This window comes from Chlamydotis macqueenii, chromosome 6, assembly GCF_036417535.1.
Source record: "Chlamydotis macqueenii isolate bChlMac1 chromosome 6, bChlMac1.mat, whole genome shotgun sequence".
In the NCBI taxonomy this organism is placed as follows: domain Eukaryota; kingdom Metazoa; phylum Chordata; class Aves; order Otidiformes; family Otididae; genus Chlamydotis; species Chlamydotis macqueenii.
In genome coordinates, this window is record NC_141561.1 from 42,276,736 (window position 1) to 42,302,785 (window position 26,050).

General features: G+C 50.4%; 1 protein-coding gene across 1 annotated transcript; it reads right to left on the minus strand.

Annotated features, from left to right (window-relative positions):
• Positions 1-6,292: 6,292 nt before the first annotated feature.
• On the minus strand, positions 6,293-20,434 carry ASB1 (ankyrin repeat and SOCS box containing 1). The gene is made up of 5 exons (XM_086751150.1): positions 20,305-20,434; positions 20,043-20,184; positions 17,829-18,131; positions 13,000-13,385; positions 6,293-11,025 (listed from the first exon to the last, which is right to left on the minus strand). The coding sequence occupies exons 1-5, from the start codon at positions 20,366-20,368 to the stop codon at positions 10,892-10,894; spliced, it is 1,029 nt and encodes a 342-aa protein (XP_086607276.1). The 5' UTR covers positions 20,369-20,434; the 3' UTR covers positions 6,293-10,891.
• Positions 20,435-26,050: the final 5,616 nt, after the last annotated feature.

A 26,050-nucleotide genomic window follows, 5' to 3' on the forward strand; every position in this document is an offset into this window, starting at 1 on the left:
TCTAAAAGATATTCCCATTGCCTGCGAAGGCACGTGCCAAGTCTGGTGTTTGTGTCTGTGTTTATTTCTCAGAGAGTTTCTTTCTCTGCACCCCAGGGAACTGGCTGGATGCAAGCTTTGGTCTTCTCATGGAATAAGAATTAACTCTTGGATCTTGGCAGCATCCGGAGGAGTCCGGCTCCTGCTGAACTGCAGCCTGACGAAAGTCCCAAAAGCCACAAGACACCTGAAAGGCAAATGCTGCATGCCTCCCATCTGTCCAGAGACTCAAAGAACCCGGGGCCATCTCTGTCCTGTGGCATTGTGTTGCACAGGGGGCCACGAAGCGTTGTCCTCCTGCTATAGACATAATCCTTCAGACTGCTGCGAGCTCGAAGGGCCCATGATCCACAGCTCCGTGTCAAATTTGAAGGTGGTTATGGGAAGCAGTTCAAAAACAAGAGGCAAAGGTGCAGTGCTGTCTCAGACTTCAGAATAAAATGGTGTTTGCGCATGCTCAATTTTCCACTGGGCTTTTAAATTCCTAAACTAATTAAAATCTCCTGGTACAAACTGGTTTTGCTTCTCCAATGGACCGCGTTGACTTGCACGAAGGGAGGCTCAAGCCCCAACCTGTCAGAGGCTACTTCTGTTCTAAGAGAGGGTGAGTAACAGCTGAAACACGTGGGGACTTCAACACTTGGGGTAGTTTGGCAAAAAAAAAAATGCTTTCTCCCTGCCCTCAGCGGGGATAAACCACTGTCAGTGCTCGGTGGTTGCAGGGAAATGAATCGCCAGTCTGGGACTTCCCGCATCCCAGCATCACACATTCCTGCTGGCAGTGAATCACACGGAGCAGGCATGGCATTTGCCCACAGCGACCCAGCTTGGACTCGGGGAAGTCAGGGCAGAGCGGGGGAAAGCGATGTGAAGGAAAAAATCTGAGTCACTAAGAAAACGGGTCTGGAGGCTCCTGTGCTCAGGAGGACCTGAGTACTGCATGTGCCTCAGCCACGTCAAGCCAGGCAGCTCATTGCTCTCTCCCTTTTCTTGTTGCTGGCTGCAGAGAAGGCAAAAAGGCAGCTTTAGACGCATGAAAAAGAAACCGCTGATGCACCGATGCACACCTAGAGTCATCTGGACAGAAACATCAAGAATATCTTCTTGCGAGCAGCAGATGCTTCAGGGCCAAGAGGGGCTGTAGACTCAAAATGCCAACTGCTCAGGGGCCAAACGGGGCACCCACGCAGCCAGCAGCGTTTATCCAGCTCCATCTAGGAGCCTAAACCTCACTTTAAAGGGAGGTGGTCTCTGGAAGAACACAAGATCTATCTGATTTGTAATCTAATCTTCTAACGACATTCACGGCATGTAAACTGTTTTCCATGGAAATCTATCTGCGGAATGATATGCAAGCCAGATGCCTTGATTTAATTAGCCCATATAATATCCTGAGTTATGTTCAAACATCTGACCCATGCTAACAAGAGTGGGTACTTCAAAGCCGGGTGAATCATTTTTCATACCAGAGAACAGGAACATCAGAAGAGCCAAATTCACAGCGGACACCCATTGACGTCCCGTTTGCCAGTGCATTTTACCATTTTTACTGATCCTGTAAATGAATGCATCGCCAGTGAAGTAATTTCTTCCAAACGGCAGGGTAGCGCTGCCCATATTCCCACCAGAACCTGAAGAGGATCCTATGTGAGAGCATGTCCCATCAAGGCTGCCCAGCGAATTCGGTGCTGGTTCGGCATGGAATGATGCATACCCACCATGCTGCCGTGGCGTTTCAAAGGCTCTCTGCCGGGAAGCAGAAACAAACCTGCAGCAGCTCAACCAGCACAGAGCTCCTTTCAGTGTTATGGAAGTCTGCACCCACAAATAACCTTTCACTGTCCTGTTTTTTTTGTCTTTGGCTAGCACAGCATTGTGGGATTCATATTTACCTGCCCCTCATTTCTTTTGGCCCCCCTTGATGCACGGACACATCCAGAGAGCAAAGAGGAACGAGGTTCACGCACCAGCAATGAGAACAGTAAAACGTCCCAGCATTGTTTGCACTGGCACAAGGGGTTTTGCTGATATCTTTGCATCACTCATAGTCCATGATGCACGAAATATTTACGGTTATCACCAAACCAAAAGTTCATGGAGTAAACCCAAAGTTCACGGAACACCCAGCAAGAACAACTCCCAGGAAGAGAGACCAGACGCTGTCTCAGGCTACCAAGTTTAAAATAACACTCCACTTACATATTTCACAGTTGGCCTTCAGGCTACAGTTCTGGTTTAAATGATGGGCAGTTGGGACAGAACACTGCAGTATCACACCACGAAGGCCAGGGAGCTGGTGAAGCAGGCAGGGAAAGAGCAGCTGGCACGCATGAAGATGCAGATGACCCACCTCTAGACTGGTGGCCATCGCTGACGAAGGTAAAAAAGAACCTCTGCTTTGACGTTTTGGCTTTAATGAAGTCACGCAAACGGAGATAGGTAATTATAGGACCTGGTATTGGGGGTGGAGCTAGGGTAAGTGTAAAATTCTGCTTCCCTGGGCAGTATTTATAGGTTGCTTTGATGAAGGTAAGGACTCGAATGCCTTTAAACAACAGAAAGTCTTACAACACATTTACTAAAAGGCAAAATTCCTTTCTTGCTCGACAACAAGTATCTGGAGGTGTATGTCCAGGTGCTAGGTGGTATTGATATGTGAGGAAGAGTGCTGTTACACAGGTTCAAAGACGGCAGCATCTCAAGACTGAGTCAGGCTTTCCTTTCCACGGCCCAGAAGCTTCATCCTGCCCGGCCATGAGATGCCACCACGCACCAGTGCACGACCAAGTTTTCGTTGGTCATCTGTGCAAGATGGCAACACGCTGATATGCCCTGGATGGCTCTTCAGAGCATCAGTCTGTGAATCTCAGTGGTGCCCAAGCAACCTCTGAAAACATGCTTAGTGTCTATCACGGCACCCAATCTCTAACCTCATCCTAGGACAACGGGGAACAAAGCAAAACAGTTCTTATTAAAAAAAAAAATAATAATAATTTAAACAAGTTAATTTGATGTATGTCCCAATCAAGACAAGCTGCAGCTACCATTAGTAATTTGAAAATAAAAATTTAAAAAATTAAATTAAATTAAATGTTACATCTGTTGCATCACGAGACTTTCCACTACAGACAGTGGCATGGGATAACACCGATATCATCAAACACAAGAGAAAACTGTCAGAACCTGCTTGCATACTGATGCTCAGTGCCTACATGCGAAATGCTCAATTGTTGAGGTTTTCCAAAATTAAGACTTGTTGGTAAAAACTGTGTTTTGTGGGAAACGAAACAAGGGGTGAATCTATTATTACATTCCAGCTGCAAACAAAAAGAGGCTCAGAAAGGCCAGAAACACTCACAAAACAATTCACCCTACTCCCTGTGCCTCCCTAATCTTCCGTGCCTCCAAGCGGTACCACAGCACTCAGTGCTTTTAAAGAGATTTCTTATTTTAACTTCCCATTTATGAAGGCATTTTACCATCCTTCAACTCTTATTTTCTCTGAGCAAACACAGACCCCGCTTTGCAAAATGTTAAATAAATGGATGTCGCCAAATTTATTAAAATTAAAGGCAAGTGCAGAGTTGGCCAAGCAAATGACGGCTGGAAACCAGCTTCCAAAATTCCCTGAGCAGCTTTCAGATGATTGTGGAAAAATGCCATCAGAGAAAACGCCGTGTCTGCAAGCATCACCTCACCCTGGTGTGTTTGGAAAGCTTACGGAGAGCCTGTGCCACGGGGAGTGGACTGTGTACAGATCGTACATTATGCTGCTACCTTCTGGGGGACAGCCGAAGCCATCCATCAACGACAACGGCCGTCTCACTCCATCTTACCCAGCTTGGCTTTGTTTCGCTGACTTCCCAGTGACAGAAGTGTCCTATAAAAATATCTGGAGATGCCTGCTCCTGGGACCCACAGGTATGCGCCACCTTTCTTGCACAAAGCTTTAGGCCAAGGTTTATTTGAGCCCTGTGGTAAATCACAGCCTTTGCTAAACAGACATTTGATGGGAAAGGGGAATTTCCAGAGTTTTACCTGCAGCTTTTCACTCACGTGTGGGGTGTTTGGCCAGTACTTTCTGGGTTTGAATATTTTAGTACCTTTTTAGGATAAGGATCATGGCACACGTGAACTTCTGGCCAGGCACATTCAGGCTGGCTGATTTCTGTTGGAAAGATTCGTCGCACATTTTTACAAACACCAGATGCTCCATGATGGGAAAATAAAGCATACTTTCCAGTAAACAAAAGCAGATTTCATTTGTCTCTAAAGCATAAACAACAACAAAAAAAAAGTGAAAAAGAAGTGCAAAACAGAACAGCACAAGTCAGGCTCGTACGTATGTGTCAGCGGGGAAAAAGTGCTGAAAGCAGCGGGAAACACCGGTACCTGGAGACAGGTTAATGAGCTCCGCAGAGCGATGAGGTCTTGGGGGGGTTCAGCCTCCTCTCCCCTGCGCAGGACTGGCAGGGGCGCAGCAGCAGGCACCCCGCGTGCACCGCCCCATCTCTCCAGCACACCGCAGGCAAGCCTTGAACCTCTCATTTGTCTTCCAGGTTGCAACTCGTCGAGGACTGAGAGCTCATTTGGGAGGGAAGGGAAGCCCAAAGGAGCCAACAGGGAACAAGAAGAAAAAGTTAAACAAGCAGGGGCTTCCCCAGCAGCGGCCGGGGGAGTGGAAGTAACGCATGCTAGAGGAAACGCTTTGAGACTGCCCGAGATTTACTGCAGCCTTGGTCGGTTCTCACAGCCCAGAGCAAATATTCGAGCATCACACAGCACAAGGCAAAAAGTCTCTTCTCTTCCTTGCTGCTGCAGGAACAGGAACTCCGCATTATATCCTAAGATAAGATTAATGAGTGTGAGTAACAAGGGAAATGTTGCAGTGCTGTTACATAAACCAAGGGCAGACTCACCCATGAGTTCTTCTCCCCGGCCACACACAAAATTTGGGGAGAGGTGACCAGAGCCCCCAGCCTGGCTGCGCCAGAGAGGGGACAGGTTAACAGCACGCACAACCACAGCTGCAGCCTAGCAGCCCTTTGAACAATTCCACGTTTATTGTCCCCCGGTTTGCAGCTCAGACGCACAGATCTCTCTCAGTTGACCATAAATCTCCTGTTCTTTCTAAGCCGCAGGACAGGGATGCTATTGCTGACCCAGCAAGGTCGTGGGTACCAAGGTGGGGTGGCTACTGTAGAAGCTGGGGGGGGAGATGCGCTGGGAGGCAGGAGGGAGCCATTTCTGAGCCAGAGGAACAGCAAGGCTGGAAATGTTACAATTTCAAATTAGGGCTTGTTTGGCTTTGGCTTTAATCACCATAATTCCAAACAATTTGATCGTTTTCTTTCCATTTAGGAGAAAACTCTCTTTTTGCCTTTAGAGGAAATGCTGGCACCAGCTCAAACATCTCCCAAGTGACAATAGCAGGAATTCTAAAAAAGGGACTGTGCCCTTGACTGGAGACAGCTACAGGGACTAAATCCTCAGGTACCCGAAATGCTCATTCCACCTGAAGAACGCAGATCGCCTGGGTGTTGCAGACGGAGCCTGTACATCTGCTAATCTCTAGGAAGAAGAGCAACCACCAGAAATGCTCGCAGCTTAAGCATGTAGGGAGTTTTCCAATTAAAATGCTGGGGAAAAAAAAATGAAGTTATAAGAATCAAAATATTTTAAGTGATTACGCCAACTTCAGAGTACTTTCATGCCAGGAGCTGCATTTCCAGAGCTGGGCAGAAAGAACGCAGGAGCAGAAAGGAGAGCTCTGAAGAGCCTCCTTCAGCCTGTTTTGAAGGGGCAGGTGGAAAGCCAAGAGCCTTGGGCTGCCACAAGCAGCAGTGGGTGACAGCAGCCACCTTGCACCGGCACAAGCTGCCGTGGCACCCCGAGGACAGGGCAGGCCAGCAGCACCGAGGGGAGACATGAGCTTCTTAAAGAGGATTTGGAGGGGGAGAAGCTCCAGAGGGCACGTTCACAAAGGTTTGCATTCGCATTTGGCTGCCATGTCCCTGCTGAAAACTGTCCGGGGTGGCCAGGCAGGAGCTGGCGACAGCGCAGTGAACCCCTGCCCAGCCCCTGCCCTCGCAGGCAGCACGGTTCTCCGGCCCCCTCCAGTGGCTACAGAACATCCAGAGCCTCCCAGCCCAGCAGGATTTAGGCTTTTGCAAATCCAGCCGCTGCTCTTTACCGCACAGAGCTGTACTCCTCCTGCCTTCGGTGAAGCAAATGATCAGGCAGACAGCCATGCTCTTGCACTGGAACATCTTTATTGAGCAACGCCCAGGCCCACCACACATCCCTCCTCTCTGCTCTCACATCCCATCTCGCTGCTGCATGCAATTGTTTTACCCTGGACAAAACCAACAGATTGCCGACTAGCACTTCTTGAAGCCGGACTCTCACTTCTACTCTGCCCTGGGCAGGCTCTTACACTGCTTTCTTCACTGGAACAGGACGGGCTAAAAAGATGCTGTACCTCAAAGGCTGGTTGTGGTACAAAAAGTGCTTTACTTGACGTTGGGGATGGGGAAAAACAAAACAAAAGAAAACAAAAACACTTCAACACATCAACAGATGCTGTTCCTCTGTCTTTTGCAAAACTCCCAAATAGCAGGAAATTATATTTGAGTACCAGCATTTCATGCTCTGGAAATCCCCGATAGCAACAGAGACAAGAAGAGAGCCCGCATGAAAAAGACTGCTTTGGACCCGCTCTGCTATTCCAGATCCGTTTCGGTTCTTTAAGAATTTTCCAAATGTTGTTATCCCATCCCATCCAAGCTTACAGCAAGGCCACACAACACACACTTTATGTATTACACACAATCATAACGGATATTCTTCAATACAGGGGATGCACACTGCAGAAATGTTTAATTTCCCACCCACGGCTTCGTGATGCTCATTTGTTTCTCACGATATCTAAGCACACCCCATGGACAACACGGAAAAGAACAGCTTTACGAAAGACAATGCTTTGTACACAGGAAGAAAGGGTGAAGTCTGAGTTAAGGCAAAAAGCAGTGCTGTTTACACAGTGTGAAGATAAATAATGTGCCCATATTACTCGGATTTCACATTGGAAGACTGTTGTTTCTCCGGTTTAAAAGGACAGGGACAGCCAGAGGGTATAGGTTTTGGCCCTGCAGGACTGGACAGCAAGGTCTATGAACATCACAAATCTATTTTGAGATTCATTATCATCTCTCTACAACGAAAATTCCACATCTTCCAAGTGTGCATATCAAACCACCCCACTTCAGCACAGCTGGGTTTATGTGGCCTATGTCCACAGGGACTATGCCAGCAGCAATTTTTGCACTTCTAGCTTTGTGTCATATCAGCTGTCCTCCTCAGCCGGACTCCCTCCAGGCCCTCCAGCTGAAAGAAAGACCACCCAGGTTTAACACCGAGACCTTTGCAGGAGGCACAGTCTCTCAGTTAAGACAGGAGCTGGATGGGTAGTCCAGGTAAACATCTCCTGCACTTCAAAGCTTTGATTCTGCAAATGTCCATGTGATTGTTGAACCCAGCTTGCTGTTGGGTTGGGAGAACCATCCTTTGACCTGTGGATCAGAGGCTGGAGATAGCCGTGGTCAGGGGAATCCTTTGGCCTCCACATCTGTTGGATCTGAAGACCCATGCAGTCCTTCAAGCTTGAGGTTAAAAGAACTACCCAAACACACAATGTTCATGTGCAGAGGCTTAGCTTTAACCATTTGCTTGAGCTACATCAGGCACTGAGCTAACAACTAAATTCTCTGAATTTATTTGGGCCACGCTCCATCTTTCACGCCACGGCATTTCACTGTAGCTCATTCCAGGTGGAGACAGCTCTCTCCAGAGGAGCATATGCCTTCCACATGCACCCAGCCACCCTCTCCCAAAAGGCACCAACGTGTGACCGGTTTGCAAAACTGCCTGAACAAATAAAATTCAAGGGAGGAAAAGTCAACCCAAAGAAGCCGTTGCTGTGGCGGTTTCCCAAGACAACCTCCCTCATTTTCTGCCTCTACACTGGAGCTAGAGAATATGGTCGGCCCGTGCTCCTGCAAAACATTACAGTTCCACCAGCAAGGTGACAAGAAGCTTTACAACCTGTTTGCATCTTTCAGGCATGTTAACACTTCTATAAAGCAAGCGCACAACTCTCAGGCAACACGCTGTCGGGCTGCCCTGACCTCCAGCACAGTGAAAACCTAAACCATCTGCAAGCCTGAAAAGGAAACAGTGCAAAACTGCTGCCTTCCCACCTTGAAAGCATGCCTACTGCTACATATCCCTGCCGTTACATCTCACCTTATGAGGGCTTTGAAAGTATCCTTTACTTTGGTATCTGAGCATTGAGTGTAAACACCACACTGTTCTTAGCAGTGCAAATTCTGCCACCTTATCCTAAAATCAGTGAGCAGAGCCACTGGGGGGCCAGCTGCACCTTCCAGGCCTGGCCCTGGAACTGAAATAACAGGAAGCAATCAGGGATTGCATTTTTCCTGCCCTTCCTCCTTCTCTGAAAGCATCCTGGAATGGTATGTTCTTCAGCAGATAACAAAGCATACAAGAAAGTGCATTGTTGCTTATCGAACCCCACCCTAAACGCATCCCATAGTGGGAGGACCAGAAACTGAGCTGTGATTTTTGCATTCATTTATGCCTCTGGAAGAAGAACGTTTTGTAACTAAGGTCAAGACTTATGGGGCAAATCTACGGGGCAGCCTTGAGGATCTGCTCCTACAGAGGCAGGATGACCAGGGCTGTCGGCCAAAGGCATCCGAAATCAAAATGCAAGGCAGCTTAAACAACCCCACTTGCCTGTTACCACAGTGGGTCAAGGGGAAGAGCAATCCGAGCTAGATCCTGCTCCCAGGAGGGGCTGTCCTTGCCATCCCATGCTTAACTCGGCTCTCAACAATAGGTTCCTAGGCACTAATACAATACAATAAATAAATCCCCAATATCTTTAGGATCACAGTTGGTGAAATACCCTTGCCAACTGCATGGGCTTGGGAAGAACATCTGGCAAACAAAAATTGTCCAAAAAATCAACTTACAACACAGGCACTGGAAAGAACTTGGCTCAGGAAAGTAAAAACAAGTACCAATCATCACCTGGGTTTTTACTCAAGATCCTGAGGGACCATCATCTCTATCCTTCTAAAGTTGCTATTTTGACAATGTTTCCTACACAGCGACCACATCTAAGGAGCGGGCTGACCCCGAGATCCCCACGAAAGGCTGTCGGCCACTGCAGAACGACACTGCTCTGTGAGCTTGTGACATGAAGGCAAACAGCAATGTGGAGGCACTGGAAATGAAAGGAGTCCAGGCTGCTGGATGCAATGCTGCATGTAGAAGCACGTAACCTCCTCATTCTTTAAGAAAAGACAAAATGTCCTTTCTTCTCCCTTTTCCACAATGCTGGTAGAAGCGGTGTGGAAACAAAAAGACCTGTTAATGGATCTGGGAGGGTTTTCTCTGGTCATACTGCCACTGTGGGATATGGAGTAAAAGGTAGGCAGGAGCTTCTACTTCTATGTGCTGCGTATTGTCAACTACTTTACCAGACCTTTACCACACCATAATCACTGCAATACTGCAAGCAGGCAGTCCAGATATCATTTTTGGTGTCTTTTTCTTCATAATCACACAGACATATTCACAGGCATTGTGTCAAGCGCCACCCAGCACAGCAACACAAGTGTTTCATTTCGCAACCTCTCTGCTGTTGCTCCTGGTCACTCCCAAGTATTCAAATCCATTTTACAGTAAAGATTAATTTAGCCATTGCTTTTTCAAAAAATACCCCCAAAATCTTTCAGGTTCACGTGCTGGCTTCATCTGAGTATCAGAATCCTTGTCCCACCACCACTGCAGTGGCAAGTGAACCACAGGGATAGCATCCCCACAGCAGCTACCTCTTTCCAGGGGCAAAACGACCTCTTCGTCTCCTCTCCACATTTTCTCATTCACGCTACGGCAGTGCTCACAAGACGTGACCCAGTCCCAGGCAGTCAGGAAGAGGACCAGCCAGTCCCTGCCTTGTCCGTCACAGCGCTGAAGGGAGAGCCAAGCTGCCACAGCAGATCTGGTGCTCTGCAGAAACGACTCGGACAGGACAGGATCACTTATTCTACCACTCTCCCACCTGTGCGACGGGGCTGCTACACAAAGTAAGCCAAGCCAGCAGGTACCTTGCAGCACGTAGAGACATGGATACAACTCTCCAAGTAACGCACGGCACTGGACAAGAAACCCAATGCATTTCACACCAGAAGAGCACAGAAGAAAATACATCCACATTTACAGCAGCAATCACAAACTTCATATGGAAGAGAAAGGCCAGGCACTGACAGCAGAAAGAGAACTGTTGTACAACAGAAAGTGCTGTTGCAAAACCCTTACAAAGGTGAGGTGACAGTCCACTAGATGCTACAGGACGAGGAAAGGCTTAAATACGGACACTTTCCCGAGGGAGAAGTGCCACTGAGACCCAAGGTGTGTGTAACACGGAGCAGTAACAGAGGTAGAGTCATAACAAATGGACATATGCTAACAGCTGCAGGGTACGTTGTGTTTGCTCACCTAACAGCCACACACGCTTACTGACCTCAGCGCCCAGGCGGCTGCAAACAAGAGATCACCAAGTAGATAACCGGTAGCGTAAGAACAGACACACGAAATCACTGCACCCTAAGTCTGGAGGGCAAAATCAGAGGGGGAGGGAATTAGGTGCACTCCGTGAGCAACACAGTGTTTCACTCTGGGGAAAGGGTTGGGATTGGCACCTGGCTTTATCAACGCACTCGTTTACCAAATCAAACCGTCTCGGAAAGCAGCCAGTTGCCTTTTAACTGTGTTGGTGAAGTAAAAATTGTTTAATGGGGTCTGGGATTGGAAGGATATGGATCAGATCCAGACGAGATTTGCCAAGTATTCTTCTTACAGCAATGCGGCAGAGAGACAAGAGGCTCCGGGTGCGGCCTGCAACAAAGAAAGCAGAGAAGAACGACTGAGGGACAGAGAGAGGAAGAGAGAGGGATCACAGTGTGTAAATTGTGCTGAGCTCTGCCCGACAGCTCAGGAGCCATCTACCCCTTCCAAATGCTGAGACCACATCCCGCCCAGCAACACGAAGGCAGCGCCGGAGAGAGGAGCATGTACAAACCCTCCCCGGGAGGTGGCCAAACCTTTTGGCCAAAAGTCTGGAGCAACGACAGCTGCCACCCGGGCAGTCTGGAAGGGCGAGCCGGGGGCTGGACAAGGTTTTCACCTCGGAGCCAGTCCCTGCATGACAGTTCAAGAGATGAACCCGCACCAGGGGAGGCTGTGAGCAGTTTTAAACTAATCAGATTATTTTAAAATTATGTGGACTCTATTTTTGTTCTAAACCACTCTCTGGGAATCAACAGCACTGACAGCCAGCTCAGGTTCGATTCCAACTTTCTTTTGAGTTCATGGAGAGCTCTTCCAGCACAGGGACAAGGGGACGGTGGCGTCCACACTGATACAGGAACTGGACCTCCAAGGCACCACTCCATTACCCCGCATGCTCTACCTGAGGACTCCCATTTGCCTCCTAAACTCAGGCCTAATGGAAACCACCTGCTCCAGCTTATGTGCATCTCTTCTCAGCAAAAGTCCAGGCAGGTTTAAAAACAGGCACATGCAAAGCTGAATAACGCTGGGATGGGGGCTGGGGGTTATATCCCACATCCTGAATCCCTTTCAAATTTCTCTGGAGTTCAAGGGAAACCCCACTTCCCGCCCTGGTGCAAAGCCCTGGTCTTCACCAGCTGAGTCTGGCGGTTTTACGAGGTGCTGCCCTTGCTGGAGCAAGGGCGCGCGCTGTACTGACACTGCTTTCGTTATTAAAAGAAAGAACTAGCAGGTAAATTTAGGCATGTTCAGGCTCTGGTTTACTTCTTTTGTAACTCATTTGCTTCCCAGAGGATGCCAAATTCAAAAAGCCAGCTTTTTCCCACCTTTTTCCACCACTGCCCAAGCTCCCTCCTGCCACTTGCTACCACCATTTGTGGCTTTACTTCCCAAGGAGCCTGTCCAGATACAACTACCCCTTGGATCCCTCCCTAGGTCCTCCTGGAGAGCATGAGGTCGCTGAAGAACAGTGAGAGCACATCTGCGTGGCTCTGGAAAACTGGGTCTCACTGGATTCGCCATAACCTGCCTGAGGTTTGCAGACCCAAAGCCCAGTTCTGATAGGACCCCCCTGCTGAAACCTTGCCTCAGGCTGTGGAGGACACCACTAGGCAATGGAAAAGAGCTGGGAGAAAGATAAAAAACATCTAGTTGCAGAGGCTAGGCTGCCAATAGGCATCATTGGTAGCTGAAGGACTCAAGAGGGAAATCCCGTGAACATACAAAATGCAACAGAATAAAAACAGGGAGTCCAGCTGGAGGCTTACGGGGAAGCCGTTGGGTTGAGTCATCAGTGCTGACAGAGCTGGAGGCAGGCAGCAGCTCGGCAACACCGAGGATCCGTGCCAGGGAGCAGCAGAGGCCAGCACCACAGGCCTCTCCTGCCTGATACCTGCCTGGCCAGCAGCACTTTGGGAGACATATCGGGGTGGTGGAGTCATTAATACTCAGCTAACAGCTAGTTAAATCCCCGTTATCTTCTCTGTGCCTGTAATTGTTTTACACTTTTAAGTTAGGGACAAACTTTTCAGCAAGGCCTGTTGTGATAAGACAAGGGGTAATGGTTTTTAAATAGAAGGAGGTAGGCTGGATATAAGGAAGAGTTGTTTTACACTGAGGGTGGTGGAGCACTGGCCCAGGTTGCCCAGAGAGCTGGTGGATGCCCCATCCCTGGAAACATTCAAGGCTAGGTTGGACGGGGCTCAGAGCAACCTGATCTGGTTGGAGATGTCCCTGCTTCTTGCAGGGGGGCTGGACTGGATAAAACCAGCACCACAGCAGTAAGCCAAACCCACCTACCCCTTGCTTGTTTGAACACCTGCAGAGCCTCAGGGTTGACTCTGACTCTTCCTGTGGATTCAACTCCCAAGGCCTCCACTTTCACCAGGTTCAGATTGGCTCCAAAGTCAATCAAGAGGTGGACAAACGCAGCTTCACAGCCATGCCGCAGGACAGCATCCATCACACATACCGGGGAGCCCCGGGAGAAGCCCTGGATGTTGATGGGCCCACAGCAGTTAAAATCCGGGTTGGCTCCTGCCTGGAGCAGCAGCCGGAAGCACTGGAGGTTGTGGTAGGCAGCGCTGATGTACAGCGGGCAGACCACCAGCGTGGTGAGGGGTCGCTGGGAGAGGCTGGGGACGCGGGAAGCCAGGTGGTGATTCACGTCCACGTCTGCGCCATACCTGGGTGGGGGAGAGAGAAGAGCAGAGATTTGGAAACAAGGGCAACAGCGCCGCGACTGCATCCCAGGGTGACAGACTGGCGGTGGATGGGGCTGAAGGACACCCGAGGGCAAGCACTCTGCCTGTCTTTGGTACCTCTGGGGCCCACCTCTCAAGAACCATCCATACCTACCCTGAGAGGGGCCTGGCAGGGCTTCTGAGTGGCAGTGTGCTGTGATCTTCAAGAAGCAAAGCTGTTTCTCTGCCCGCAACAGCCCAGGCCCAGGAGAGAGTAGCTGAGAAACATTCTCCCTTGCCCTCCCGAAGGAAGTGCCAACCATCTTGGCAAAGGAACAGCTCAGCCCAGGGTCAGCACCACGTAATGCTGAATGCTAACAAGCCAGCTGAGGAGCAGGGATGTTTCCAGATGACTCAGTTGAAGAGATGCAGTGAAATAACTACCCCGCCAGGATAAAACAGGCCAATAAGCAATACAGGCAATCAATGTGACTGTCACAAAGAGCAGGGAAATGGAAACAGAAATCTGCGCTCAGCAGTGAAACATTCATGACAAAATCCTGCTCCCAAAAGAGCTAAGGTGGTTGTAATCCCATCAGAAATCCCACCAGGGAGCTAAAGAGATCTTTTCCCTAGTATTCAGCTCAGCTGAAGGGATGTATCCACCAACTCTGAGCATGCAGGAAACTGGGAAAACACAAAATAATTGTGTCAGACCTTCTGCTCTCCCCATCCGTCCCGCTCAGCTCCCCTCACAAGCTGTATATCGTAACAGACACCGCACGAGAGGCTACAGCTCACTGTCCGGCACTCCAGGTGCTGATGGGGAGACCTCTACGAGCTGCAGCAGCAAACCTCTCCAGCCTTCTGCAACTTGCTCCTGCCTCACCACGCCCCACAGAGAAACCCGTACCTGACATCTTCGCTGCATGGTGCCACGGTGTCCCAGCTGCTCCAGCAGCCCTGCGGCCACAGAGCAAAGCGGGCCTGGGCTTGCCACAGCTTGCCACAGCTTGCACAGCCTAAAGCCCTGCTCAGCGGACATCAGCATCATCATGAAACAGAAGCAGCGCCTGCAGCATGCTTTGTTTCGGTAAGTACAGATGGCACTAAGTTGTGAACAAGCAGAAAACAGGGCTTACTGGCTTTGGTTCTTTTCATTTTTTTTGTAGAAAGCAAAGAATGTGGCCAAATAAATGGGAGCAAAAAGGCCAAGTGTCACTCTCTGGAAAAGCATGGAATTTCAAAAATGACAATGCTGCAGAAAGAAGAGACAGCAGAAGTGAACATTTATTTCCCCCAGGCTGGGTAACACCCAAGCAGTTGGGATGTCATAACTCCATCTACTTCACATGTACCTTGGATGGGAAGAAGGAGGAAGACAACGCAATTCCCTAAGGAGTAGCTGGCTTTAATTGCAGCGTTGCAGAACACGCAAAGCCTGGGCCCTTCTCCCCACAGAGGGATAAAAGATTCCTTCACCCACCAGTCCCCCTCCCAAAACTGCAAACTGAGCGTTCAGAGAAATTTATTTTTCTGTCTTCCTAGACAGCACGATATTCCCTTCTGCAGTTAAGAAAACAAATAAGGAAACCACCTGGGGACAAATCCTGCCTCAAGGCAAGCACGGCTCTCGCTGAACCCAGTAGGAGCTGGTCCTATCCAGCAGATACTTGACCAAATGCTTCTGTTCTGAAGACGGGAATAGTCTCATTTAAATTAAGCACACACACACAGAACAAGGGCCAAGGAAACTTGTCCAAGAGCTGCAAATGGCATGCAGCGTATTTTTACCCCAACGCTCATGATCTCTCAAGCATGAACATCTTGGCTGAGATCTCAGGAGACCAGTGGGGTGGAAGAACACAGGAACAGGAGACGGAGCTGGGCAGTAACACCACTGCCGAGCGCGAGCTGGTCCTCGGACTGGCCACAGGACCGCATTTTGCTTCCCAAGCCAAGCAGCTGGCCCAGGGATCACCACACACTAAGGGAACATTCCCACCTTTTGGGGATTTCCACAGCACTTTGCTGAATCCGCATGACTTCACCTATGCTGGAGCACAGAGAAGGTGTCTGTTCTCTACAATCGCACGTGTTCCCTGCAGATAAGCCTCTTAAAATGAGACTACACGAGCATTTGGACAGAGTTGTCTGTGCTGCTGTGGGGCTTCGTAGGGCTGTTGTAGGGCCACTGCCTCCCATGGCCATGGTCCTGACCAGACAGCACGGTACCCCTTCATTTCAGTCCTTTTTTTTTCATTATTGTCATCAAAATTCTTGATGGAAACACCCAATTCAAAGCAAAATACAAAATTCTGCTTTTATCATCGTTAGGCATTCACCTGAAACATTGGGACAATTTGTCAGATCTCTTTTTCACCCTTTTTAGTGCGGCAAGAGGATCCCCTCATCCTTAATACGCTGGGTCAGCCCCAGTTACGCTGCAAGTACAACGCAACAGTCCGATCCCATCGCAGCATGATCACATCACAAGCTGTTAGGAAGGTAATCTATATCCTGGCAATATAACCATAAATATTTCCGCCAGCTGTCCCGTAAAGTGGATCACCATTCCATAGCTATGTGTGTATTTACTATTAATGGATACAATTTCACCTACTGCTTGGTTAGCTGGCTCAGCGATTGTGGTAGGATTCAGAAATCCTGATTGTGCTACCATATGATTAATAATTAAAAAAAAAAAGGCAAAAAAAACCCCAAACCTACGTGATGTTTAGACACCTGCAGCAAGCCTGACTGGGTTGGGCTTTCTCTTCAGGACACTGAGGCTCTCTCGAGCTGAATATGCTGAAATATTTCCTTATATCTCAGTATAAGTGTCTTCCTCGTTGCATTCCCCTGCCAAACCAGGCTCTGTGTGAGCCTTGTAACATAAGACCGCATTTTAAAGCGAGCAACTCTGAACAGATCTGTGAAAATCCGTACTCCAAGATATCTGAAATTTTGGGCAATCTGACAATTTAGTATTAGCTTAGCAGCCTTGAGAGAGACATTGTCTAATAAAAAGATATTGGACAAACTCCAGTTAATTTTTAATCCTGAAAGTTTTCCAAAATCTTGCTTTTAATATTGCTGGCAAGCTATCCCAAGGAGCAGACACATAAATCAATGCATCAGCTCTCCATGTGCTGCCGAAACACCGTTTGCTACATTTCAGCCTGCCTCAGTGAATATATCGGGGGAGATTCTCGGAACGCAGCCTGTGAGCTGAACCCCATACCCAAAGCACGCGGCGATGGCGACACCCTTCTCTCAGCTTGCTGAGAAAGGAGCAAGGAGGGGGCGCCGTTCTTTCTCCTTGCCAGCTTCCTCAGAGTTGCACTTGTATGAAAACTAACTTCCCCGCATGTAAAAAGGAAAGGAGAAAATCCCCAAGTATTTTGAAATTTTTCTATTCAAATCCTTTTGGTTGTTATTTTCTAGCATTTGCGGTTGTCGAAGGGAGTTCTTGGAGAGCGTTTCTGTGTGAATCCAAATACATTTTCTTCTCTTTTACTATTTCTTTCCACAACCTGTATTTCACCCTTATGACCCCTTATTATTTGGCACCAATGGCCCATACAGTTGTCCAGCACCGTCCCTTACACAAAAAGCTTCCAATTCAGAAGGAAGTATCACGGCATGCCACAGAAGAAACGCAAGTTTGCCCAGCCTACTGCTAGAGACCTTGAGTCCACTCACTGCTGGTGCTGCAGAGGGAGTTTCCTGAGGGACAGGAGGTCACCAGCCACTCACCACCCAGCTACAGTTACTGTTCATCGCCTCACGCCCAGGCCGTCGCTCCCTGCCCCAGAGATGCCCCTTTGACAGGGCCGTGCATCAGGTGTCTGGCAAGAGAAGACTGAACTGGATGGGTGTCCTAGCGATGGGCAAACACCAGGCAGCCAAGAGCAGCCAGTGCCAGTGACAAGCGTCTCTCCTCCCAGGGACGGACACAATAGTCAGAGCAGCAGAGTTCAGCAAAGGAGAGACGCATTTCCAGACAACTCCTGGTTCCCTGGGGGATCCACCTCACTCGTAAGTTCAGCCAAGGGTGTGGAGCAGGCAGTCAAGATGGAGGTGGAGGGGAAGATACTTTGTAAGGTTTGGATGTGACTGAACAGCAGATGGTGGGCTCAGAAACGGAGACTCCCCTCTTGCGCTTTCTCTTAGGAGAAAAGGCATGGAGGTCACACAGCAGGGCACAGACCTCTTGCCAAGTTCAAGTGATGGGGAAGACAAGGACGGACAGGCACCTCTCCACCCTCTCTCCCGCCCATCTTTTGGCCACCTTCACTAGGCCTCTGGAGGCACTGGGCACGCGAGGAGAAAACAGATGCTCTGAGCCCCATGGGAGAAAAAGATCCCAAGGGAAGAAGAGAAGAGGGTAGAGCCATCCCTCTCCCCACCAGGACCATCTCCAGCCCACACCCAAGCTCTCACCTGATCAGCTCCCGGAGAATGTCTGCTCGGCCCACACGTGCCGCATGGTAGACAGGGGTGCTGCGGTGATGCCGGCTGCCGTTGGGGTCAGCCCCGGCTTCCAGGAGGATCTTGGCACACTCGAGGTGCCCGTTGACCACAGCTACGTAGAGGGCGGTCTGCCCCTTCACATCCACCAGGTCGATCTCGGCTCCTTTCTGGAGGAGGAAGTCGACGCAGGGGCCATGGCCAGCGGTGGCAGCAATGCGCAGCGGCGTGCAGGGTAGCCAGCCACAGCACCACACCGACTTCTCATTGATCCGGCTGGCATCGAGGGCGGGGTGTAAAGCACTGGGTCAGAGAGGGCCTCCTGCCACCTTGCACCACCCCACCGACCCCAGGCCTGGAGGAGGACGCTGGGACAGCCCTAACAGCTCCCTTGAAGTTTTTCCTCCCTATTTTTTGGCACTTTATAGCAGCCCTGAAAAGCTTCTGGCAATAGGCACTGCACGTAGGTAGCCAGAGACTATGGCACGTACCGAGCAGTGCCTGGAAGCTGGGCTTTATCCCAGCTTTGCTGTGTCAGGAGCTGCACAACGCACAGTGAGGGACAAACTGTCTCAAAACTCAGTCAAAATTACCAGTTAAAAAAAAAACAACTCTCTACTTTCTTTTTTAAAGGGAGATATCCCAAATCAGAAGCAACCAAGCTGGGGACCTGCACAGTTTAATTCAAGCTGCTCCAAAAGGGGCAGAAGGTTGTCAAAGCAGCAGGGAAACAGCAAGAGGACAAAAGAGGAGGGGAGCAACATACAGAAACACAGGTGTACATCCATATCACACCGCTGGCAACACACACACTCAGCCAGGCACCATAGGATGACACAAACACAAATTCAGGAAAACTCAGCCCTGCCAGCAAGGAACAAGTCCGGGAGGTGCGGCCATCCTGCACTGAGCAGGGTAAGTAGGCCATTACATCTGTTACATCCTTGTTGGATGGCTGTACTGGCACAAAAGCCTCCTCCAATTTCTAGCAGAGACAGCTCTGGCTGGCGGCTCCTTAGGTCCCCTCTGAAATAACCTGTAATAGTTGTCATGCTCACCCAGATCTCAGGTTAGCCCTACAAATCGCATCAACATCCAGACCTCACTCCCAAATTCTCAGCAAATCACTGCGCATACTATTTTAGCAGGAACACACAGAGAGGAAAGGTCTTCTTAAAGCCAACGCAGGTTGGAAAAGTGCTCTTTAGCCAGCACAGCAGTGGATTTGCTCTTCTAGCTCACTCCTCGCAGGCCCACGTAACTAGTACCGGACAAAGCTGGTTTTATACAGCACATTTACAGAGTTTGCTAGGAGAGCAACGCCGCAATTTTTTTCTTCAACCACGTTTTAGGAAGAGTAGTGGTATAAATCCCACATTGAGCCTTTGGCTGTCAGGTCTTATGACAGAAGTGCTCCCTTTAACTTTGGAGGTTTGGAGATCTCCACCCCATACCTACCCCCAAATTAAGGAGGTGACCTCTCTGCTCACTCCACCCGTGTGATGGTGCTGTGGGTCCAGCCCTGCTCCTCTCGCCAAACTGCAGGGAAGGATGCCTGGCCCTGCTGCCACAGGGCTGCCACGTGGCATGGGACAAAAATAAGGCAAAAATCGCAGACGGAGGGTCTGAAGAGCCCCAGCTGCCCACTTGGCAAAAAGAGGGGCTCGCTCATTCTCATTTTTGCTGAGAGGACACTTTCTTTTCAAGACTAGGATATATTTTGCACTCTAAGCAGTTTTCTCCAGGGTGCAGGAAAATTAATTAACTATCCCCCCCGGTCACAGACTTAGCACTGGGCAGATTTTGTAACACAAGGTGTTTCAGGTTTATACTCGACTGTCATCCCTTTCGTATGTTTTTCCCATTACATGCAGGCTCCTGTTTTGGTGGGATCACGTTCCCACCCCGACCCAACAAGAGCTCGTGCGAGGCCACTGCACGCTTTGCGAACTTTCTTCAGGTCTGGCTCCCAGACCGGGCGGGGATGGATTTCGGGGGCAGGTGGAGCATCCTCCCGACTTGGCACCTCTCCCCCTAAAAACAGAGCGGGATGAGGGGGCTGGGGGGGGTCCAAAAGGAGCATGCTGTGGGGACGGTGTGGGGCGAGCAGCCCCCAGGGGAGGTCAGCCAAATGAAGCACGGCCTGGCAGCGCTGTAAGGGGAGCGGCGAAGAGCCCACCCCCTCACCTTTGGAAGCTCTCCTCCTGCAGCAGGCTCTTGAGGGTGGGCAGGTCCCCCACGTAGGCCGCGTCGTGCAGGCGGGTGTCCTCGCAATGCTCCAGCGGGTGGTCGCAGAACTGCTCCCGCAGCCACTCCTTCAGGTTACGACCTGCGCTGGAGAGGCAGCGGGAGGGGAAGCCGGGCTGAGCCTCGTCCCCTTCCCCGGCACACCGTGAACCCGAATGGAGCCCACCCGCACCGCCGCCGCCCCCCACCCCACGTTACCTACCTGCCTGCCCGCCCGAGGCGGAGGCGGCAGCGGCGGGGGGGTCGGGCGGGCCACCCTCCGCCATCACCGCCGCCCCGTTGGGCCTTCCCGCCCCCGCCGAGCGCCGGCTCCCCCCACCCGCCGCCGCCTCTCTCCCTCCCTCCCCGGGCCGGCCTGATTGGTGCCTGCCCGGCCCGGCAGCTTCCTGCCTCCGCGTTAAGGTGGTTTGGGTTTTTGTTTGGTTTGGTTTTGGCTTTTTTTTTTTCAGCGGGAGGGAGGCTGGCCCGGCCCGGCTTCTCCGGGCTCCACTCAGCCCGGCCGGGCAGGCAGAAGCAGGCAGAAGCGGTCTCTTCCATCAGAGGGCTTTTTGAGGTGTTCCCGCCTGAAAACAGGGAGCTCAGTCTCTGGTAGAAGGGGCCTGAACGGGCTCCGTCTTCCATCAACGGGCCAAAATGGGGCTGATAAATTAAACAAATGAACTACGCTGTCTCCGCTCCCTGGAGCGGCCTCACGGCCACCGCCCACACCTCCGCAGGAGACGCACCAAGCCTGTGAAAGCTGGTGTAGCAGACAACTTCGCTCTTCTGAGGCGAGAGGAGGTTTTTCCCCCAGCTAAAAGCTGCGGAGAAGTTTTTCCGTGATCCTGTTTTTCCTCAGCGCAGCTCCCTGCAGCCTTTCTTCAGCCCTGATGGAGCAACAACCCCGCTGAGGGTGGGAGAGCAGCAGCGGGCTGGGAGCAAGCAGAAAGGCAACTTGGTGGTAAAAACACCCCCGAGAAACAGCACGGCCGAGCAAAAAGTCGCCACTGTGCTTAAAACCCCACCAGGCAGCATCAAATATAGCATGCCCAAAGCGGGGCCCGTGAAGGAGCAGGGGACACATGAGGTGGCAGCGTGAAGGGAAACGGTGCCAAAATGTCCGCAAGGAGAGCGGTCAGCACCCAACCCGACCTCCTTCCTGGGCGACGCTGGCAGGCCAGCTGCCGTAGCAAGCTTGTCGTGTTGGTGCCCCGGCACAGAGCCACTCTCTGAGCCGTTGAAACGATGCCCTCGGCTTCCAAGCGCACGTTTTCAAGTCCCCGGTGCTAGAGGGGGAATGGTGGTAATCCGTCTGGCTTTCCTGCCGCTCCGCTACTGCTGTTCGGGGGCAGGATATCAGTCCACAGACGCCAGACTCTGTCTACAAACACAGTTTCCTGTAACTTATTATTTGGGCTTGAGCGGTCCGGAGGAGAGAGGCATGATCTGCAAATCGAAGCTTGGTGGAAGATCAAAAGGGGAAAGGAATCGATGGGATTTTCAGAAGCCATCGGTGCTGGCTAGCATTGCCACCTTCCCCTGCCGGCAGTCCTTATGCCATTAGACAAGGCAGACCCTGGGGCCAAGAAACGTCCCCTGGAATGAATTGGCTGCTGGTCTGGAAACCTGAGTCAATGTCTGTTTGGCCCTCCTTGAGTCAAAGGGACCAGATCTGGAAACCATACAACGGGGCTCGGTGGATCTCCAGCCCTCAGCTTGGCCTGTGCTCCCCCACGTTTGTGAAAGGCTTTCTAGGATTGGGATGGGCTCAGGCAGGGCTTTCTGAGGGTGGGCTTGCCTACCCATCTCCCACTCTTTAAGAGACGCCTTTGCTGAGTTTGTGAGCCTCCCATGCTCCCTGGGACCACAGAGCAGACCCACCACCCTTCAGTGGGCTCCGCTGCAAGCAGCACATTCCTTCCTTTGTTTCTAACCCTGATTTACAGCTGCATCCAGCTACAGCTCTGTGTGACCTGCTCAGCAGCAGGGAGGCAGCCATACGCATCTCAGTTCCCTGTTGCTACGCCTGACGATAGCGCAAGACAGAGCAGAGCAGCTTTCTAGCTGCTCCGTCGTCTGCAGCCTTTACAGATTTAATGGGACCAGATTTAATGAGCTCCTCCAGCTGCACAGCATTGTGTTGGACTGCTGGCCAGCAATGAGGTCTCATCCAGAGGAAAAAGGCATGTTAGTCCACAGACTCTCATGCACATGGCCGCCGACCAAAAGCCGTAATGCCTGCGTGCACAAGGGGATCGTTACTCCAAGGGACAGAAACCTTTGTACTTTAGTGCCTTCCCAGCAAGAACCCAATGCCAGTTTTCAAAGCTCTGAGGAACAGGCCACTCCTGCCCGGCACAATTTTTCTTTAAAATAGATTTGTTTACTCACTCTGTGTCATCTGGAGCCAATGCTTCACTCTTCTCCCATGGGTAAAGTGTAGACAGGCAAGGAGGGGGAGTGGAGGACGCAGCAGTGTTTACTTGTAACATGGTAGTTGTCCCAGTGGACAAAGCAGAGCCCCAGATCGGAGCTGGGGCTGGTAAACAGGGCAGACGAAGCTGGAACGCCAGTGCCTGCATCGCTCGTCACTTGAGGCTCATTCGGTTCTTCTCACAGAAAATGCCCCCATTTAACCACTCTCTTCTCTCTCATCCACATATTTTTATCTTTTTACGTGCTTACAGACACGCTGCAATGAAAGGCAAGAAGTTTTTACATACCATACCCCATTATACTTTCTAGCAGAAGTTTTATCTCCTGAACTAGGTTTTTTTTTTCTTTTTTTTTTTTGTTTTTTTTTTCCTTAAATGCACATGAAAATCGGCCCATCCCAAGATGACCTAACAAGTTCTGACACAGGGGTGGTGGAAAGGGAATGATTGTGATTGCTGTCTCAGTTTCAGAAATGCTCAGCCCTGCAAAGCTAAGAGGATGTGTCTAAGAGAAATCTTAGGTGTCTAAGAGAAATCCTGTGAATAAATACAAGGTAATGTAAGCCTCTATCACTCTGAGAGCAATGGAAGAATAAAAATTGGCAAATTGGCATTTGGCCAAGCCTGGAGAGATCATTTTAGGTCCAGCATACCTGACGGCTCCTGCCAGACATGTCTCTTACAAGCTGAGGGCACAGGCTGAGGGCAGCCCTGGCTGCTCTTCCAGCCTATCCCACCAGCAGGTTGGACTAGGTGACCTCCTGAGGTTCCTCCCAGCCTAAATTATCCCATGGTCCTGATAATAATCAGCCAATGCTTCCTGTATCTGGAACAGCACTAAAATCCGTGGACTGTCTCTAAAGATCACAAAAGGCAGTTGATGCTCATTTGAGGTACACCGGGCAGCTCCTCCACTGGCACAAGACAGCAGAGCTCCAGAGGGATTGGGATCTGCTGACTCGCTGCCCTGGCCAGGCCCACCAGCAGAAGGGACAAGCATCCAGGGCAGGTGAGCTCACTTGGCCCCTCTTCCCTCCATGGCCAGCAGTTCATTATCTGTGGGTGGCCTTTCAGACTGCTGCGCTGATCCCACCCCACTTGAAAACCAATCCACCCAGCAACTGGGGCCTCATGACTCTCTCAAGGAGAGCTTCCAGTCTCTAAAAATAGCCAGTAATCCAACACAGCCAACACACACTGACTCGCTCATTAGGCAAGACCTTTTCTCCAGCTCCTAACAGTGAAAATGAAAAAGAAAAAAGAAAAAAAAAAAGGCATCCTCTAGAGGAGCCCTCAGGCATGGGCAGCTAGCTCAGCCGTCCCACCACATTCACTAACATGTCCAGCTGCCTCTCCTGAGCAGACACATCCTCCCATGTGCCATCTCTCCCAACCGTGCTCCTCATTCTCCAAGCGAAATGGGGAGTTCACCCACCCTAGCCCCATCCCACTGCTGAAAACAGAGTGCTGGACCCCCAACAAGCACCATTCCCATCAGAAAAGAATCAGCCTGTCTCTTGGGGCACTGCTGGAGAGTCCCTGCCCTGCAGAGACCTGGGCATGTGCCCTCCCACCTGCCCCTTTCCACATGGCCCACCTTCCCACCACCCACCAGCCCCCACAGCCGCCTTCTGCGAGGTGGAAGCCCCCGTGAGCAGCACGCACTGGTACAGCTCAGAGCGTGGGGCGTGGATGTACAAAGACCCGTTAACCCTTCTTTCTGTGTTTTGTCACTAGGATTACTGCAAACAAGAGTTTCCCATTTCAGAGCGGTGAGAGGCCCCCTCTGCAGACCTAGGCAGTCCGTCTCACCTGAACGTGTTGGAGGAGAGGAGAGGGTGCAGGGGTGAACTCCTATTAACCCACTGCTTTTGCTGCCTGGAATTAAGCCAGCGGCTGCGTTCGGTGCCAGACTCATAGCACAGGACTGAGAAGAGAAATGCACCTCCATCTCTCTCGTTTCTGGATTAACAAGGACGTCTTGAGAGAGTACTGTAGCCAGGCTGAGCCCTCTCTTCTGTGACGGAGAAGGATAATTATTTATACCTGGTGCTAAAATGAGTGGTGAGCCCCACCACCACCTCCAAGGCCCTTTCCAGAGGCACCACTTTTCAAATCCCCCCCGAGTTTCCTCCCAGACATGCCAAGCAGCAGAAGAAAGCTGCATTATGAAATACCTAGCAATTCTAACTGCTTCGGTGCCAGAGTAACAGTTGAGCTATTCTTAAAAAAAAAAAAAAAAGGAAAGAAAAAGAAAGAAAAAAAAAAAGAAAGAAAAAGAAAGAAAAAAAAAGAAAGAAAAAGAAAGAAAAAAAGAAAAAAATGCCGTAACCATAACTGTAATTCACACTTAGCTCAGTCTATAAAACTTCTCCCTTCCTGGATCTAAGCCAGCAGCTTGAATTTTTAGTGAACTCCAATGTTAAGTTGCCCTGGTGATAAATGCATCTGTGGGGAAAGGTGGGGCGGGGGGGGGAATCCTCCGTCCCCCCATTTTTAGCCCAGCTCAACATTTTTCTGCAGAATTTGTGTGGTTTCTAGAGTGGACATGAAGATGTACATTAACAAGGGGCTGCAACAGCGATCAGGAATGAGAGATGGGAGGAGAACTTAATTCCAGCATCCGGGACTGTCGTTAGGACCGGGGCTGTAATCTCAGGGAAGACAACGGATAGGTTACGTAGAGTCCAGTAGTTAATTATGCTGTAAACGTGCCTTGATGTGCCTAAATATGACTGTTTTCAGGGAAAAGAGGCGGGACTGAAGCATCAGCTATATTTTGGTGTATTTTGACCTTCCATCAGGTGTCCAGGACTTTGCCCCTTCAATGTGGATCATGAGAAAGTGGAAGGCAGGGAGCGGAGGTTATACCGTAACCCCACAGAAAGGCAGAGGCTGGAAAATTCCACTCGTCTGTCATCTTCAGCATGGCACAAAATGAGACAGAGATGAACTGTAACCCTGCTGCTCCCAGCAGGCTGGTACAATCAGTCCTGTGAGGAAAGAGGGTTAAAATCCAGTCAAGAACCGCCAGGGTAAACACAGGTAAAATCGGTAAGCCTGGGTGTGGGTGCTGGCAGGTTGTGAACGTCTCGCCTGCATGGGGGATGCCAGTCCCAACACAGTCCCAAAGAAAAGTTTACACTGGCTTCACCATGCAACAACACCGTTAAGGCAAAATGGCCAAAAAAAAGTTATGTTTCATACTGGTTGTGCCCAGATGCCCAGAGAGGTGTGGGTGACACTGCATCTCCGATCCTTGGATGCTTGCTGTATTTTTAGCCTTGACCAGAGGGTGCCTGTTTATAAGGAAACAGGACAGTCATTGTCCTACACGCCCCTTTCATTTCTCCCAGTAAAATTATGGGACCACCTCCAAGAGAGCTGGATTTCGTGCTTTTTTCCTCATTCTTTTCCTAGCCTTTATTTTTGTTAAGAGCATGAAAGGCTCCAGCTCTAGAAATCCTTTTTTGGTAGCCCAGTCCTGTCCTGCAGGAACTCCTCAGGAGAACCTAGCTCAAAGCAGGAAGGACC

Bases quoted from the DNA above. Each gene is read 5' to 3' on its own strand.
- ASB1 (XM_086751150.1), bottom strand. From the start codon at position 20,368: ATGGCGGAGGGTGGCCCGCCCGACCCCCCCGCCGCTGCCGCCTCCGCC. The intron at 13,386-17,828 runs GTGAGAGCTTGG...TCCCCCACCCAG, and splicing joins ATTCTCCGGGAGCTGATCAG to GTATGGCGCAGACGTGGACG. The intron at 11,026-12,999 runs GTAGGTGGGTTT...TCTTTGTTGCAG, and splicing joins GGTGTTCAAACAAGCAAGGG to GCCGCACCCGGAGCCTCTTG.